The sequence below is a fragment of the Notolabrus celidotus genome, chromosome 20, assembly GCF_009762535.1.
Source record: "Notolabrus celidotus isolate fNotCel1 chromosome 20, fNotCel1.pri, whole genome shotgun sequence".
Lineage (NCBI taxonomy): Eukaryota > Metazoa > Chordata > Actinopteri > Labriformes > Labridae > Notolabrus > Notolabrus celidotus.
Genome location: NC_048291.1, coordinates 14,274,043 through 14,293,428, shown reverse-complemented (window position 1 = coordinate 14,293,428; position 19,386 = coordinate 14,274,043). Strand labels below are relative to the sequence as shown.

Sequence of the window (19,386 nt, the reverse complement as noted above, 5' to 3'; positions counted from 1 at the left end):
GCCACGTTTGCAAGACGCCGTGGTTTACTGTTTTGCAGGAAAGTGCTGTAAATCACATCACATTCCCAGCATATGGGATGACAGTTATGGGAGTGTATCTGCTGTTTCTCCATCGGGACCTCAAACCTTTGTTATCTCTCATTTAACTAGATAGAAAGAGAACACACAACGTTGTCATTGTGGTTCCTCCAGGGGTCAGGAGGTGAACTTTTGGTGTAGTGACATCTCTGCTGATCTCCTCCAGGGTTAGTGATGGGGTCATAGTGGGGCTGGAGAGTTCTTGGATTTGGAGGTCAGTGCTGGACCTCCAGGAGACGGCTGCTGAGGGATCATAAACGGACTTTGGATGTGCACATGTGGATTTGTGGGTATTCTGGACATGTGCTCGTTTTATTTTGGTGATGAGGACAATCTGTGCTTCCCCAGACCGGTGACAGACATGGGGAAGAATGTGGAGAGAAGTGGTCATCCTTCGTAATAGCACACTTCCAGACCAGAGTCATCAGTTTGCTCGGAAACTGGATGGATCAATACCACTGGTATGGCGGAGGTGGATTAAACCATGCTGCTGTGTGGGCAGAGGAGGATGATTGGGTGTGCTAGAACATGTGATGGAGTTGCATTTTTTTTGTTATTTCGAAAGAATGTATTTAAGCTTTGAGGTCTGCGATGTATGAACCCCTTTTTGTTTTTTGGGTGTGTGTATGTAAATGTGTGTATCCCCATCTGACAGATCTTCTTACCGAAAGTGAAGCCGCTTTGAGGATCGATACCGACACACTGTCTGCACAAGTACTCACACAAACATACGCACACACAACATATACACACCCTTTTTACACTCACTGTCTCATCTGTCAGTTGACAGAGTTTTCTCCAGCTCTGTGGGTTCTCTTTCCAGCCGAGCAGATGGTGAACATTCAGAATGAAAGCAGATCCTAAGTCCTTTTGGATCTCCATCAATCCGACAGTCTCTGGGACAGTCCTGCGAGGGGCTCAAATTTCTCAGCAACGACTGAGCCTTCGAAGCTCTTCAGTCGGGGTGTAGTTGCCACCTTCTTGTCCGTTGTTTTTTAATCTCATATTCAACAACAGTCTGCATTCACACACACAAACACTGCTTCTGAAAAGAGGCTGCTGACAGTTGCTCCCACTGCTCCCTGGCAACTTAGCTGGTGCCTCCAAACCCAGCAGGGTGTCCCTGCTTTCTCACATCCTCACCCACTGTTTGGTGCATATAGCAAAGAGCTCCTTACCCACAACTCCCCACTACCGCCTTGCATACCTGCACTGGCAGCTGTACACCCTAAGCCCTTCCCCCCCAAGCCCCCTACCCTGTATGATTTTATGTGACAGAATGAGCAGGGTTTATTTCAGCACCCGTGTTTGGATCTTTTTAACGGGGCTGGTTTGAAGGCACGTCGCTTTGAAGCCTTCACCACTCCTAAATGTAAGTGATTTTATGAGACGTGTTTCTGTGCCAGTCAGCCCGGCCACTGCGCCACAACCAGATCGGTGGGGAGTAATGGGGATGCCATTCCAGCACGACGAACCATCTTGGGACTAGAGGAAGGGAGAAAGTGTGTGTTCTCGTACATGTGATCCCGCACATATGTTTGTGTAGGTGTTTGTTGGCGTGCATGTGAAGGGAGAGAGTTGGTTTGCGCTGGCTGTGAGAGGAGAGAAAAAATAAGAAGTTTGGCTTCTTGAGGGAGGCCTCATACTGCCCGCGTCTACTGATTTACGAGCTTGTAAAGGAAATCTCTCATTTGTCAGTTTTCATCTCTTTTCTTCACATCATCCTTTTTTTCTCCCTCTCTCATGGAATTCAGCTTTTCCCTAAATCTTCCACTATTTCTCGAGAATAGAAAAGAGGGGAGGGTGAGGACGGAAGAGGAAAAACAGCAACAAAAGGAGCTGCTTATTCAGTTAAAACCATAGCACACAAAGGCCTGTCTTAGTGGATAGGATTTAGTAAATATTCATAGGTGTTGACATGCCTGTGTAATGTATTTTGTTTGTGGTTAGGATGCGTGTCATTAGGCAGTGTATACTTTCTGCCTGTGAATAATTCAAAGCACCTGTTATGGTGCTGTTCCTGCTGCACAGTGGTTTAGAACATTATTGTTGGGTGGAAAAAAATCACTTCTGAATATTCTGCGCACAATAAGTGTGTTTATGTGTGAGAGTGTGTAGAACATTTCTACCCACAGGGACATATGCGTACAAGTTTGTTGCTGATATCAGCCAGCCAGTTGCATCGCCGCACCACCGGGGTCAGAGTGAGGTCATCTGCAGACTGGAGCCTTAGCATGTATGTGTGTTTGTGTGTGAAAACGTCAATGTGCACTCATCAGGGGTTTATGTCTCTGTGTGTGCACTTTACTCACTCAGGTGCTACCAATAAATCCACCTCACCTCTCCCTGGCCTGCTGAGGACACAGCAGGAGCAGTAGGGGCTTCACCCTGTTTCAAAGCGGGGGAGGAGAGGAAAGGGAGGGAGCGGGTAAAGGGTTAGAGGGGAAGGGAGATAAATGAGGGAGGGGGCTTAATGAGAGCCCTGGCTCACATGATTATGGGACTGGCTGATAGAAATCAGGATCTTTCTCAAAGAAGTCAATTAACCCCCTCCCCCTTCCCTAATTACGCATGGATTGCTCCACTGGCTCTTTACTGATAGGGCTGCACAGTTCAGCTCAATATGCAGAGTCATGCTGCCTGAGTCTACACAGGTTTGTGTGTACTGTGAGGAGCATGCGTCATTATTTAGGATCTGTTTGCCTGCTTTAAAATCAACTTTTTTTTGTTTTTAAGCCATTACTTATCTGCACCCTGCCTCATCTTTCTTCTTGCGTGACAAATTGAGACAGTACCAGGCAGATCCAGGAGGGGGCTCTACCCCAAGAGGCCTCTGGTCATTAGTGCATTAGAGGCTTGATGATGGCTGAACTCTGTGGTCAGAGTAAATAAGCAGTGTAGTAGAATGTCAACATGACCAGGCGGCTCCTTCACAGCACCCAGTGTTGACATAACTGCTCTCTTATCTGAGGAGTGCAAAGCCCTGCCCCACAATGGAACACTGTGCCAGAACAAATACAGTATGGAGATAGAAACCACACTCTTCAAAACACACACACACACACACACACACACACACACACACACACACACACACACACACACACACACACACACACACACACACACACACACACACACACACATACACTATGCAAGGGAATGTGTCGCATGGCACTACAAGTCAAAGCTGCTACTGCCGCTATCAATATGGCACAAAACAATGCATAAGTGAAGTTTTGGTCCTAGCGTGGGCTTTTCCTGCAAGACAGCTTGGTGTTCATGTGAGCACATGAGAATAATTCAGCATTTAGGATCTCAGTAATCTCTAAGAAGGACAGAGACTCTCCTCGCTCCGCAAAGACCAAAGGCTAGCCTGACAGTCAGACGAGCTCTCAGACTTAAGTGAGTGAGCAGTTTGTGGAAGATGCAGCTGCGACTATCACTCTAAGAGTGTGTGTCAAAGAGAAGGAAAAGGAAAACGGGAGAGGGGTCACAGAAGGAAATAAAGATGGCGGCTGTTTGCTTTTCAGCCTCCTTGTTTAAGTACCTGTGTCACATTTGCTATTTTTCTGTGTCAAAACATTTCAGTAAGCCCTCTTCCCCTCACTGCCTCACATCACCCTAATAACTCTTCATTATTCTCCTTCCCTGTCTCTTTCTGTCCCCCTCTGCCTCCCCCCTCCTCTCCATTATGGCCTCTGCCAGGTCTAGACTGAGCTTGGCTCACACCGGCGTTGTAATAACCTGCTGAAAGCTGTTGCCCTCCTGTGGATATGAGGACACCCAGCTGAGGTTTCTCTGCGCTACTTCTCGTGCTCTCTCCTTTTAACTCTGTGACTCGCTGTCTTCTTTTCACATATTCCCCAAATATCTGTCTGGCCAGGCCAGTCTTCAGGCTTTCTGGCCCGACACATAGATGCTGACATGTTTTATGGCCAGTAGAGCTAAGCGTATATTAAAGAAAAGTAAGAAAAGCCAACATGTGCACTCATAGGCACACTGTTTAAAGCTGGTTTAATGGTTACTCTGGGATGCAGAGTTTTTATTTGAGGCCCACAACACTGCCAGTAGTTCTATTGAGCATGGCCTGGAGGAAAATATATGATTTTCATTTCCAGCCTGCTAACACGTGTATGTTAGTGAAGTTTTGTGAGCATTCACAGCGAGTATGTATGTGGGTGTGACTGAGGATGTGCAAAGGCAAACAAAATGAACAGCTGCAACACATCTGTTGACTCCGATCAGATGCTGGAGGCCTCTTGTAACCCCATAAGGTGTCCCTCCTCCTCTGCTGGCTCTGAATTCAACCTGCAGACAAAAACAAGCGCGAGAGGGAATAAAACTTAACTGTCCTTCCTGCCCACCTGACCAGCGGACTCCATGTGATCACTGCAAACGTGATATATGACACCAATGGTAGCTGTGCAGCCAACCAACCACACAGTCAAGCTATGAGCAGTTGATCAAGATGATATCCCTCCCCTCTGTCCCCCTGCTTTCACCTTGGGTTGTGCCTTTGTACTCCTTGCTGTTAATGCTTACATCAAGCTAACCAGCTGGAGAGGAGAGTAGAGGCTTTTTTTTATGGCTGCCCTGCTCTATGTTACACTTCATCTGCTCATGTTTGGGAGAGGATGACCTTCTCTCCTCTGTACAGATTGCAGGAAATGCTCCTAATTTTACTCATCTCTGCTCGAGTGTGTTGCTGCAGATGTTGAGCAGGCCCCGGCAGCAGCATTCCATGGATGACCAGTGTTAGCAATCGGGAGACATAACTCAACTCTAAAGCCCTGTTTGTCAGATGTATTCCATAAAAGAATTTGCTGTTAGATTTGGCTGACCTTGTACACATTTGAAAATGCAGGCGGCTACAGAGGGGAAGAAAGTGTTTATCTAAATGCGTCAAGCAGGGTATTGTCCTTATGGCTAGAGAGTTTTGCAACAACAGAAGTCAAGAAGCTGCACGCGTCTTATACAGTGTGTTCTTTTCAAGGTAATACTGTGTATCAGCTGGCCTTGGCCACAGGTGCCTTCCCTCCCCTTGTCTGTAGGTTATCGGATCAAAATACTTACATTTGTCTTGCACAACGCTACAAGAATTAAACATTTCTCCTTTGTTCCCCTTGTGAACCAGCGGCAAATTATATTCAGGGCTGCAGAAAGACCTTGGGCTGGCTGGCGCGGCGGCTCTCAGCTCCGTTATCTGTGCTGCTCTGTCTCTGAGCCTCTGACAGGCTACATCAGACGGAGAGAAGCCAGAGCAGGGAGCTGCCTTCTGTTTCTCTCACACACATCACTCCCAGACTTTATCATATTACAGGCCAATCCAAGAGAACTCAGAGGACAGCAGCAGAGCACTCTCTTCAACCAGCACTGCTCCCCATGACCTAAAGGAGGCGCCGGCCACAGCTGGAGGACAGGGGGGTCAAGGGAAGGGGGGGGGGTGTGAAAGGACAGGACATGCTGAGGAGCTCTAGTCGCCAGTTGAATGTTGGGATACTGATTTACGGGCGATTTTGTCAGAGGGAGGGGTGAACCTGTGACTCCCCATAAAACAAGACGTTCATTACCCCGCCAGACCTCAGGAAAAGTGATGGACCAACAAGAGCAGAGAAACAAAGTGTAAGTGGGACGAGAGGGTGGGAGTGAAAGCGGTTTTGAAAACCCCAAAAATGAAGAGAAAGTGTTTCCATTTTGAGGCACGCGGATGACTGCGACTGAGGGAAGAGAGAGCAGGGCGATGAGGGAGGACAGAAATATGGAGCTGAGCAGCAGGGGAAAGGAGGCAGAGTGATGGAGGAATGATGGAGAGGGTGTGAGGACGGAAAGGGAAAACTGAGAAGGGGAATGAGTGATGGGGCTCAAAGGAGCAAAAGGAGAACAGGGGATGAAAGTGAAAAAGGGAAGACAGCAGGCAAAATCCGCTCCATGAATCGAGCTGCTTGCAGATTTATGTGGTGTTTTGGGTATCATTATACATCAACCAGAGGAGATGGAGAGACTGGAGCAATGTGGTGCCTATGGGGCTGTGTGTGTGTTTATCTGTTTACCACACTTTCATTCTCCATCCTCACGCCGCTCATGTCTCCTCCAAAGCAAACTGACTGCTGAATTCGACAGAACACACTTGCCTGTGGTGAGGTAACATCCACCCACATCCACTCTCCACTTTCCGAAAGCCTATCTATCTCGCAGTGATGGTTGAGAGAAGAGAGGTTTAGACCACCCAGGACCGGGTAGTCAAAGAGGTGCTTTGATGTGGCTCAAGCATATGTTCAGTGCATGGGTACCATCTCCGCTAAAACACACTCGCAAAATACAGTTTTACGGCCTCTTGTGCGGCATCATTACTTCTCGTCACCGAGGTGCTGGGATGTTCAAAAAGAGAGAGAGTGAGAGAGAGGCAACCACCTCCTGTGCCAGGCAGTGCCATGCTGAAACACTGGAGCCGTATGGTCACCCTGAGGGAGGGGAAACCTGCCCGGTCTAACCACATCTCAATTAACCAATTAAGTTCAAAAGTTAACAGGGGACTAATTAAAGGGAACAGTGCTGAGCACTTGTTTTTATCTGCCTTTTTCCCTCTACCAGGCATGTTTGAGTCCATGACCTGGCTGACTGAGCTCAGGCTGCATCAACTGAAACATGGCACGCAAGCCGCCCTTAGTCACCAATCCATCCCTCGGCGAGAAAACCTAATACATAAAAACAGTGGGATTAGACAGATCAGTCATCAGCTGTGAAGCAAACTGGATCCAGACCACTCTGTTTGCTGACTCCAGTGGAACAGGAGAACCTTGAAAAAACATTTATTTGAATTTGGAGATGATTAACCTGCAAGAAAAGGTCCTCAGGGTTAGGACGGTTTGTAGTCACATCTAACCTGACTATTTCCTGTTCACCAACTCGTATTTTTTTGGTCCTGCAGATGGGTTTTAATGGATGCCAAATGGGAGGTTTAGTGCCTTGCTGTTGGCCTGTTGGAGTGTCTTTTTAACACCATCATATTAAATGACTTGTGTTTAGGACTCGAGGCTACAGCGTGCTCTGCTCGTTTACAATATGCCTCGGGCGGAGAGTGTTTGTGACTTACCACTAAAAGAACAAATTTTATCCCTGTGTTCAAGAAGAGGGGGGCTGCTATATTGGCTGCTACCACCAATAAAAGATATGTGGGCTCTATGACACAGTTGTAGTGGGGCTGCTTCGCGCCCTGGAGCCAAATGCAGTGTGTTTGGAATCAGGCTGACAGCTAAATAGAGAGAGAGAGGTGAGAAATCCCTCTTTGACTCTGCTCATTTTTAAGCAGGGATATCTTTTTGCTCTGATTTTTTTTTGGTCTTATTTGAAGGCTGTGACAGTTTAAGTTCCTGCTTGGTTGATTAACTGTGTGTGCATGTTTGTGTGTGTGTGTGTGTGTGTGTGTGTGTATGTGAATGGATAAGGGGGGCCAAGAGAAGTCAGGATGCAGTTTTAAGGGTGAAGGACTCCCCTGTTGTATGTGAAACCCTGGAGGATTCCTCCCCCTTTCCTCTCTTCCTCCCCCTCCCTTCTTCACCCCCCTTTACAGTCATCTCTTCCTCTGTGAGATCTACAATGCTGGGAAGAAATGTGTCATTAACAGGGGAGACCAAAATAATGTTTATGGGCTCAAGCAGCACTGAAATCATTTTCCATATCAGTGCAACTGCATGGGCCCTGTGGGGGAGTAAATCTGATTTTCTCCTCCCTGTGCCAATGGGAAACATCATGGGAAAGAAAACAGATTGGATTGTTAGAGAGATGGCCTGATGCAGCTGTGGGCGGCTCGTTTTGTGTTTGGGTGTGTTGCTGTATGTGTGTGCGTGTGAGAGAACAAATCTGAGTATCATGAGAGAGGAAGACGGAGACAACTAGAGAGGGGAAGAGAAAGAGAGAAATGAAAGATGAAAATGTGGATGTTTAGCATGCATGTGTGGAGGAGAGAATGAGATGGATGAGCCTCACTTAGGTAATCACAATTTTATGCCTCAGGAATAAAGACCCAGAAGAACTGATTCGCTCTCATGTAACAATGGGTCAGTTAACAAGCACACTCACCAAAAGTTTGGACAGATAATAAATGGTTCTCCTTGAGGAGTGTGTAGCTGCCCTGTATACAAAGAACAAAGTGCTTCTGGTCTGCAAGCACTCAGCAAAATGTCAGGCCTTTATTGGCCGTTCCATAAGAAACACTTGCATTTTATCCCAACCAAGAGACACAAAGGCAATCATTGAAGACAGATTTAATACAATGTAATTCTGATGGAGGTGCTTGGAGAGAAAACACTCCATAATGAGAGTCACGTCCAAGGAAAACTACATTGATGTGGAGTAATATGTGCCTCCTACATCGTGAATATTTAAAGGAAAGACTGGGAGGAATTGAAAGCAGAGTTAAGCGATTTTGTGTTGTGACATAGCTTTTCTTGTGTATGCTATTAAATTCGTGTTGTGGGAGTTGGGAATGTGAGTGTACATGTGTGGGTGGGTGTAAAAAGGAAGGTAATGGGCCTTGAGCTCATTTGTCCTGGCCTGGTCGCTGCTGCTGTTTCGCATCTGTCCTCCCACCTCCTGTGTCCTGGTCTGGAATGTCTGCCTGTTCTCCACAGATGAGGCCAGTGACTCAGCACTCCATTTCACTTTCACACGGATCACAGAGAGATCACCCAAACACAGGTCTGAGTTGCAAGCGCCAACCTACCAGACAATAGTTTTACTGGAGCCTTTTTGCCAAACCATTAACTTCTCAGCCGCTCCATGTCCAGCTTCCTCCCTAGTCTAAATACAAGCCACATGCCCTGCACTGTGCTCCACCCTTAACATCTTCACCTTTACCCCAGCTTCCACATCCCCTCTGTGGCCTTCACCCACACAGCCAAACCCTCTCCCAGCTCTTACTTTGACAATCAGAGGTCTTATTGTCTCTTAAATGACACACTTCCTGTTCTGCTCCTTAGCAAATAGCCACACTGGTGCTGTGTGTCCAGCTCTTATTTACAGTGTCTATAAAACGTCTCTTCAGCAGGAACCTCTCCAGACATTGCTATCACTTCCTGTCTGCCAACCCCCTTCCCCCGCCTCCATCACTGTTGGCACAGGAGTGATAGGATTTTGAGGTGGACCCGGTTTTGAAATTGATGGCTTTAATAATAAAAAGGAGGCTCTTTGAATGTTTAATGTTGTAAAGAAGAGTTTACCCCTCGAGGAGGTGAGCCAGGTAGTGGCACACATTTGATACCTGCTTTTGTGTGACTTCTCTTCAACAATGGAGGTGAAAAGAAGAATAGGTGGAGAGAAATGTGTATTAGTGGGATGTCTGCATGTTCTCTGACATCACTCCAGGAGAAAATGTCCCCTCTCTGTTTTTTCTGTGTGAGGATGAGTGGATCTGTTGTTGATTCTAGACTCCCTGACAAGCCAGTTGGAATAATTTGTTTAGGCTCAGTCTCTTACCCCTACATGAAATTGTGTACATTGAATAAGCTAGGGATGTGCTTGCATGGTTGACTAAATAATTAACATTGTCACCCTTACTAGTTGGCCACAGAATTACTGGTTAATCAAATTATTAATGTTTTTATTATTGTTGGCCAAAATGCCAGTTATATGTTGGAGGTAAAACTTGATTTGTAGCCTGGCATTCGTGTACATGTCCGGCTGTGAGTGTAATTTTACTTATGCCTGACTGCACTTTGTGTGTAAGTGAAGTAGGTTTCTCTTTTGTTGATGCTGAGATCAAGGCAGAGCAACAGCAGCAACATAGGTGGTATGTATGTCCACTTGTTCTATCAGCTCGACTCAAAAGTTTTCAGCCATTTGCTGTTTACTATGACACATCTGTTCTGTCTGTACACTGCCCCTGTTGTTTATATACATACTGCACCTTGCTTCTGTATCGTGTTGATCTTTTAGGATATGCACAGCCAACCACACCAATGCTGGGTAAGCTTGGCAGCCATCATGTCTTGGCATTTGGTCGTCTGTTCCTACGCAGATGCATGTAGCCTGACAAGCATCTCCTCCAAAGTGTAACTATGCTTAAAAACAACATGCTCCGCAAGCCCTTACAACGTTTCTGGAAATGTCTGTACATCATCTGTATAACGGTTTATCGTCAGCCATACATTCCATCTCCTTCAGCATCTCCGCTCTTTTCTTCTCTGTAACAATTGCTGTAAGATAAACAGCAACATTTATCAGCTCTAACTTACCGTAATATGCTTGTAGGCAACATAGTTCTAAGTACACAAGCAAACAGAAAACATAGTGGAACCAGAAACCATAGACTGTATAAAATATGGATGTAGGATCCGTGACGTCACCCATCTGTTTCTGAAACACTGTTTCGAGGCCAATTGGCGGCGGCAGCCATATTGCTGCTGTCAAGCGATTGTGACGTTAAGAGGCGGAGTTTTAGCCACCTAGCCAACAGCTACTGTGTTCCAAGCTGTCAATCACGTTAGCTGTGCCTCTCGTTGTAATTGTAAAGACTTGTAATCTCAATGTCATTGAAAGTACCACGTTAGAAAAAAATTCAACCCCCGTACAGTGTGTGCCGATCGAGAATTGAGGTATCCAGACTACACTTGTCTTTTGTACCAGGCTGTAAACATGTTTATTTCTGCCTTAAAGATCGTCTTTTTCCCATTCATGTGTATGTGACTACGGATCCTCGATGAACTGCAGTTTTTAGCACTTCCGCATTGGACTCATATTTTTAGACCAGAGGTTGCCACTTGCCAGAAACAGGCAATTTGACTAGCATAGAATTCAGACTGCCTACAAGTGTTGAGGCAGAATATCGCAGAGTGACGCACCAACCCGACGCACAAGTATTTAGTGCTTGTGATGCAATGGTCATTATGGCACAGAGTAAATGCAAATTATAAACCAGGCTTAAGTTGTAGTGCAGCTATCTGCCACTAAATGGGTTCTAGCTCCTGTTGATGACTACTGCTACAATGCTCTAATAACTGGAAGTAAACAAGCACAGATGACAGATAGCATCTTGCAGCACAGCAAGGTTTGGCAGTAATTGTATGAGGGAGCAATGTGTAACCAACCTCGGCATGAGGACCGGAGGCTGAAGGTGTTAGCTCTGCTAGTGTTAGTCTCACTCAGCAAACCAATTTCACATAGTTTACCAACAATCTCTGTGATCATGTGTGTTGCCATGTTAAATAAATTGTGCTAAATTGTATTTATTTATTTTTTTGTTTCCTATCTTTAGACTAGCTTGTTGGTTGGAACTTAAATTTGGGTTCAAATGGCTACAATTAGTCAAAAAACAAAAAGTTGAAGTGGGTGGGGCTTCAGCTGACCTCAAAGTTGGTCTTACTCGAATAACACTTCTGCAATTGAATTCCTTAGAAGTCTTATTCCCAGTCTGCCATTGCTTGAATCCCGAGCGAGTGGCTGACCACAAAGCCACTCTGCAAGCACAGGCTGTCATCTTCAGTGGGACGACCACCATATTCACACACAATCACACAAGCAGAGGCTGGCATATGCTCAGTGACACATACTCCCACACACTCTCTGCCACTCTTTCACCCTCAAAGTTTCTCACAGTCCCTCACACCCTTATCTACACTTCCAGTCCAAACTCTCGCCCCTAACCCCTTCCTCTGGATGTTGCTCTGTAGTACAAACAATCTTTCTCACTTTCTTCTTGCATCCATTCTTCCCACTCCCTTTCCACTTCTCCCACCCCCGCACTGACCACATCCACTAAACTCACTCCACAGGCACGCAGTGTGGAGAGTGTCGGAGGCGTGCGCTGCTGGCACTTTCCCCCACCCCTGCACTGAGCCAAGCTCCAGGACTGGACCGCTTGCATGCTGTCTCTCTCTCTCTCTCACTTTTGTATGCCTCTGATCTGAGCAGCCTTCTTCATGTGTCAGCCCCACTCACTCAGCCCCACCATTCAGCCACCCACCAACCCAAAAAGGCCAACGTCATAGAAGGAGTTTGTGAAGCAACAACAACACTGACATCTAAAAACCTTCTTGCTATAGTTGTTTCCGAAATGAGGAAGAATTTGGCTACCAGTAGTGCTAATGTTTTCAAGATGACTGACTGTTTGAAGGAAATCCCCCCTTCTTTAGTAGCCATTTGAAATTCTTTCTGTGTTTTATTGTGAGGAAGTAGGTGCTGGGTTAGTCAGCAACCCTCCAGGGTAGCTTGCGCAGTCTGTCTGGGGCTGATGGTGTGTGCAGTGGCCCAATCCAGTCCAGTTTTGCCTTGTTCCTAGAAGGGTCAGAAACGTAGCTGTGTGTAAATGAGCGAATATGTGTGCGGAAAGTCTGGCTGGCTTCTTCTTGAGCATCTGAATTCCTGGGTAGAACATGGAGCTTCATCTGTAGGAAAGTTTGACGCGAAAGACACTGATGTGGGAGTGAGTTTTACCAACAGACACCCTGTGCAATATGTTTTCTCTCGGTAAGTTTACATTGAATTGCCTTTATAGTTTCTGTCTTCACTCTTTGAGCACTGCTTACGGGTTTGTTCCTTATACTGCTTTAAGCCAGACCATTGACAGCAGAAACAGAACTGTCTTATGGGTAAGAGGAATATCTATTTCCAAGTCTGGTTTGTTTCAGACCCATGCTTTGATGACTTGTCATGCTGTGTCAGAGTTTTAAGAATGCCAGCAACAGCTACTTAAAATAGCCGATGTATAAAACAGCAGTTTAATAAGAAGAAAATGTTTCTTGTTGTGTCTTTGATTGCGTAATGCTAATTTTGATATATGAGAAAAGAGAGAAGGGATTGTGTGTTTTGTCACAGGTCATGACAAAATAAGCGCATGTTAGCTGTAATCCTTCAGATGCAGAGCCTGGCTGCCACATGGCACTGACTGCTGACTTTGCAACCTCAATCAGCCCTTGCTCACTCACACTTTCTGTGATAAGGTGTCTTATAACTAGTTATGCATATGTATGTGTGTGTTTCTAAACCTCCTGGCCTTTCTTCTTCTTATGTCCCCTTCATCCTCTCTGGTGCCTCCTTATCACCGAGCTGTGGGAACAGGTTGATGCAGTCACACCTGCAATTTTCTTTCTGTCTTCCCTCTCCTCTTGTCACCATCACTCTCATCTATGGCTGTCTGTCTGGTGTCCTTGTCTAGACGACATGTCCATCCGTCCCTCCAGGCTGCCGTCTGCAGATAAAACAGACAGGCAGACTACCTTGGCTCGTTTTTCAAGAGCAGACAGGGAAATATGATGCACGGTGAAATATTCCATTCTATCTTCTTCTTAGACAATGGACGCAGTCGTAGATCAGTGCATGTGTGTATGTTTCCGCGTGCATGCCAAAGCATGTAGAGGAGGTGTGTATTCCCTGAGGAGGAAGTTTTGACCTGATTCCCAGCATTCAAAGGAACAACGTGTTGTGGGTGGGTGCTTGTTGTCTTCGCAGCTTTTTTTTTCCCTCCATCACTCTTTTGCCCACTCTCAGATGAATCCCTGTAGATCCTATTATTGTATAATTCCTTGTTAAGACACCAAAATACCACTCAGCATTGATTAGTATTAATGGGCAGGGATGCTCAGAGGGGCAGATTAGCCGCCCAAACAGGGCAAAGATTATGTCACCTCCCTCCCTGCAGCCTAACAATTGAAACCAGATTAAAGTATGGAGAAAGGTGTGTTTGTGGGTGTATGCAGACTATGCAGGATCTCGGGTGGGATTTCAAGGTAGTTTAGGGAGGGTCGCTGTTCCTCAGCAGCACAATGACCAACTGCATCTGCCCACTGCTGTAGTAATGGGAAGCATTCAGCCTCTCGCCTCGAGCGCTGTTTCTCCATCGTTCCCATGACAACTGGGCATCCATTCTCCCTGCTCCGCCTCCCCGCCTGCTGCTCACTCAGCGCCGTCCACAGGGGCCTCTGCCTGGGCCCACATTACAGTGTGTGCATACATGTGTGTTTTGGTTGTTGTGCACAAACTGGACTCTGCACACCCACGCTGGAGTGTGGGTGGAGTAGCGCTAGTTAACACCTCTGTCTTCAGAGGATCTGGTGTATTTGTGTGTTTGTGCATTTGCGTGAGGGTGTCAGGGTGGGTTGTAAGATGTGCAGGAGAAGGTGGGGTTCCTCCAAACTAATACTCCCCTCTTTCTCCTTTAATTCTCTAATAGGATTAATCACCATCTCCGTTAGGGATGGGCACCTATTAGGAATGAACAGGACCCTATTTTCTTGAAGAGGCAACACAAGCACACTGCTGGTACCACTTTAGAACTCAAGAAATAAATAAACAAGCTGTTTTCTTTTTTCCCAGAACGTAGGCAGAAAAACACACAACTTTTATAAGGAGCTAGCCTGGCAGGGGCAGGCTCCCTGAATCTTTGACACTATTTAATAAGCTGCTAAATAAACAGTTATGGTGAGTCCAGCGCTGGTGCTGTCATGCCTCAAACCTTTAGCTCCACTTGTTCTGCACTGCTTTGGTTGACACCCAAACTTTAACTACCCAGCCCACTTTTATAACCTGTGTGCTTTCTCACAGACACCTCTGATTCATTAGAGTTCACATGCATTTAGGGAGGGTTTGGTAGAAACACAGTGTGAGGGTTACTCATGTCCTCAGATTCAGTAGGGGTTTGAGAATGCACGGGTATTTCTGCAGTACCGTGCATGGTACGTTTCTCAGGGAGGAGCTCTTTCTGAGTGACAGGCTGTGGAGTCAGCAAGACCCACTGTGACAGAGGTGAAGGCTATCGCATGATTACTCTGCACTACAGTTCAGATTGGGACCGGTGTCCAGCCCTTCTCCCAGCATGACCCTGCGCCCAAACTGGATAACTGAGAGGTCTGATCTGGTGTGTTGTGGGACAGACTTCCTGTTTGAGTCCCTCCTAAGGTTTTTCTTCAATCCCACTCACCCCTAACATCAGCTTAAACTTCAAAGATCCCGTTGCCTGACATCTAGACTTTCCCTTTTTTATGTATTGTCCCTCATCTCTCCTTGTCTTCCAAGCAGAGGCTCTCTCCTCACTCAGCGTGTGAAGAAGGGCTTTGCAGCCTCTCTCTGTCACTCTGTGTCTCTCTCACCCTTTCTCTCTCTCTCTCTCCGGGCCGAGGCTGTTAATAATGCAGGAGGATTAGCTGATTTATGTGAGCCGGAGGCACTGAGGAAAGCTGGGGTTCCTGGGGGCGACAGGCAGAAAGAGAGAGCAGAGGATTGTGCAATGTGCAGGGCGGTGCCATACAGGAGCCCTGGGTGTCTGGATGATGGTGGCTAGATGTGAGACCGAGGAGTGTGTTTGGCCACAGCCCGCCCCCCATTGCCCCTCATACCCACACTGGACTACATCGAGTTCTGCCAGGAGCACAGTGAAGGGTCAGGGGTGATTCAAGGTGGCCGTTCAACAAAAGGAGGGAGAAACGCAAGGATACTGTTGGAGCTATCAGGCTAGATACAGCCACCATTTATGGTCCCTAGAGCATCCATAATCTATGATGTTTGGACTCCTCCTCGTTATTACTGTGTGCTTTATCCTGTAACGATTTGCAATGATATTTGCACTTCTCTCACTGTTTTCTATACACAAAAAAATGGTTTGGTTAGAAAATATTTAGCTGTCTTTATGCCTCGAAAGGCTGACTTGTAGATGGAATCATTCTGTTACATGTCCTCTGTTGTACAAATGTCAATCAGCAAAAAACTAACCAACAATTACCCACAGATAAAGGCCTTTCTAAATTTGGGGGTCTTTTTTTTTGTTAGATTGGCAATAAATTGTGCTTGTTAAAGAAAAGGAGACGTTTTGTTTTTCCTTGAGCGGCAGGAAACACACAAACACACACAAACACACACACGCACACACACAAGGCTGTTTAAAGCTGTTTTTCAAGGAAGCGCTCTGTAAGGTTTGGGATTGTGGGGGATTTCCACCTGTCTGGGGCTGTGGTGCAAAGAGTGACAGAGCTGTGCCTGCATGTGTGCGAGAATGCGTGTCCAATGCCTATTTCTATGCAGGAAGTGTATTTGTGTGTGTGTGTGTGTCACTGCATGCTCCTGTGCTCTGGCCCATGAGCCATAGGCTTTTTCGGTGCAGGGGCAAGCAGCAGACTGATGGGTTTATTCCTGCTGTCTGCTCGGAGCATGTGCTCACTCACTGCCTGGCTGATTAAGACTTCCACACAATGTTTCTCACACTCCCAGAAAAAGATCGATTCATGTTTGCACTGATTCATGCTTAAATAAAATCAAATCACACAGCGTTCTCTGTTAGAACAGCACGTCATGAGAGGCTGTTAATGAATTTTTACCATGCCACTATCACAACGTGTGTACAATATATGCCACACCAATGTGTGTTTGTGCATGTATGTGCATGTGTGCTCTCATCCAGGCTTCTTCATACATATGCATGAGGCTTCACAGCAGTGTGACTAGGGGGAAATGAATGTGCAAAGAGCCGGGGACCCGGGCCCCTCGCTCAAGTGCACTGGCGGGCGCGTAATGGGAATGTAATTTAAGCAGTGGTTAATCAGTGTGTTTTCTCTGACTTGCCCAGCAATGCATAATAGACAATCAGCCCCCAGTCACACGGGCGTTGCTACGAATGGTCAATTACTCATCATAGTCTTGTTAAACACACAGTTCAGCCAGCCAGGGACAGATTGCTTGGCTGGTACCACCATTATGTTAAAGAACAAAGCAAAGCAATGCAATGTGTCGGAGAAAAAGAAAATAGAAGAGTGACAGAGGAAAGAGGCATACACATAGGGTCTGTCTGCTTACAGAGATGGGACAGAGGAAGGACAGGGAGGAAAGGGGGCACTGTGACAAAGCAGAATGAGGAAGCAGAAAGAAGCAAAATGTCAAAATGGAACCAAAGCAGAATGTATGAGTACGATATCAGAGTCATGCAGGGAGAAAGAAAGAATGAAAGAAAGAGAGACAGAGAGGAGGTGAAATGGAGCAGAGCAATGCAAAAGATTGAGGGCATGAAAGTGAGAGATGGAGAGCATAAGATAATGGAGGGAGGGAGAGAAATTGAGAAAGGGACACTGGGGAGCAGGAGCAAAAGTGTGTGAGAGCGAGAGGGAGAGAGCCTGAGAAAGTGTGTACTCAGCTGTGAGATGAGACCTCTGTCTGCCCATGGGGAGAGGTGGTGTGAGGGGAGAGAAGACGAGGGGAGAGGACTCTGCTGTCAGTGAGGGGGAGGAGAGTCTCACACTCAGTCTCATCATACACACACACACAGACACACACAAAGATACACTCATTCACTCTCTCCCCAGGGTAGCGATCAACTCTGCCTATCATAATAATTCCACCTAGAAGGCCAATTGCCTCTGTTCTTTAACATCTAGATCTAGATTTTTTTCTTGATTTTGGTCACACTCATGCTCGCTATGTACATGCACTCCTCTAATTCTAACCATGTTCTCTCTCCTTGACTTTGTCCCTGTGGGCATGCAGGCAGTGGATTGATGGGCAATTCCTCCGCCTCCTTCATGGGGACCTTTCTGGCCAGTAGTCTGGGTACCCCCCCTTCCCATCCGCCTCACCCTTCCCGGCCACCCTCCTCGCCCTCCTCACCCTCCTTCCGGGGCGGACCCCACTCCGGCGCCTCGCAAATCTGGTTCCCCCATTCGCATGAAGGTACCTCAAGCCACACATGTACTCAAACACACTCCCACAGTCTCAAACCCATCATCTCACAACATTGTCTGCTGGGGCGGGGGGAAATTCATGTCTTGGCAGTATCGGGGACAGAGCTTAGCAGGGTGTATTGTTACTCAAATACTGTGTATTTTTAGGCTGTGTTAGCTTTCCACCAACAACTTGTAATCATAAAGCAAGGGCCAGGCTCCCACCCTTTTATTTGTACTCCAAAATAGGCCCAGGAACCTCGTGTTTAGGACTGAACACGCTGCCATGGTTTCTGGATGGGACACAGGGTCAAAAGTTCAGCCAAGGAATCTTGCAGTATTGGATTCACGTCAGCAGGAATGTCACTCTGGATTCTGTGAAGCAGCTCGGGCAAGCCAGTAAAAAGTTGCAGTGATTGCAGAGCTTTCAGCTGGTGTCGCCATCACAGTTTAATAGGGTGGTTCCCACCCATAGTTAAGGATAAAAAAAATCATCCTTACACACTGACACTCATGCACAGTCAGGAATATACAAACACACACATGCACATATACAGTTCAACACCACATTTCAGCTGGGATACTTCCAGGAAGTCAGACAAGGATAAAGAAGACAGATTAGTCAGCCTGAGTATTTTGGAAATTCAAATGCAAAGGATGTCAGATAAATGTAAGAACTCCCACCCACTGATACATTAATGCAAGGTCTGCTTTCCTGTGACTCCATTTCTGTCACTTTCGAGATCTACATGTTCATTATCTTTTAGAAATGACATGATGTTGATGGTCACCTAATGCCATAAAGTGAACTGCCGTCTCTGAAGTTGACAGATTTTGTCATTTAGTCTTCTTGCAATCATTTATTTATTTTCTAAGAATAGCCCAGCTGTTAGTCCAGAAGGCAAAGCTAGTGGGGGAGTTTGTTATTTGTGGTCACTGATCAGCAGAGCCCCAGTTGCATGGTGTTCAGCTGATTGGGCGCAGTGCAGCTGAGATGCTGTCTGTTTTTTTGTCCCGTTGTGTGTATGTGTATCTGTTTGTGTGTGTGTTAAAGGCATTGGACACCTCCCAACTCCTTTCCCCCGTCCCTGCTTCCACTTTGTTTTTAAGACCTGACTACCAGGGGTTGAGCCAGGGGGGCAGCTAAAGGGGAGAATAGGTCCCAAACCCTTCTTCACATAAACAAGAAGACAAAGATACAACAGAGTGAAAAATCCAATCCAGCATCAGTGTAGTCTAAAACGTTTATCCTTAAAAAAAATCTTTAAACATCAGTGTTTCTTTTACTTCATAGTTTCAGGGTGTCATTGTCAAAGATTTTCTTCTTGTGGAAAAGTAGAATAATATTAATAAGAGTGATGATGATAATGCCAAGCCTAATAAAAGTAATGGAGGTGATTATGACTGGGATTATTACTCAGTTGGCAATGGAGGCCATTATCTCTATTGCAGTTTAATTGCATATAACGCACTAAGAGCATGATTGAATCCAGACTGTTCATCAACCACATTCAGCTGTTCCCTCCTCAAGATAATTGCATATTGTCTTTTTCCTGTTTTGCATAAAAAGCAAGTCATCAAAATGAGCGGCACAATTACCCAGACTCTCGCTTGCTCTCTCCGGGTGTCAGCAGAACCCCACCAGCAGCAGAGCAGGCACTGAATTGTGCGT

The 19,386-nt window shown here is 46.3% G+C and overlaps 1 protein-coding gene across 8 annotated transcripts in view; it reads left to right on the top strand.

Moving 5' to 3' along the window:
* Positions 1-19,386, top strand: part of LOC117832295 (BAH and coiled-coil domain-containing protein 1) — a 63,734-nt gene that overhangs the window by 14,074 nt on the left and 30,274 nt on the right. For all 8 annotated transcript variants that reach the window (XM_034711379.1, XM_034711377.1, XM_034711375.1 and 5 more), the window contains exon 3: positions 17,542-17,724. In XM_034711379.1, coding sequence (XP_034567270.1) covers positions 17,542-17,724 — 183 coding nt within the window. The remainder of the gene's footprint in view (positions 1-17,541; positions 17,725-19,386) is intronic.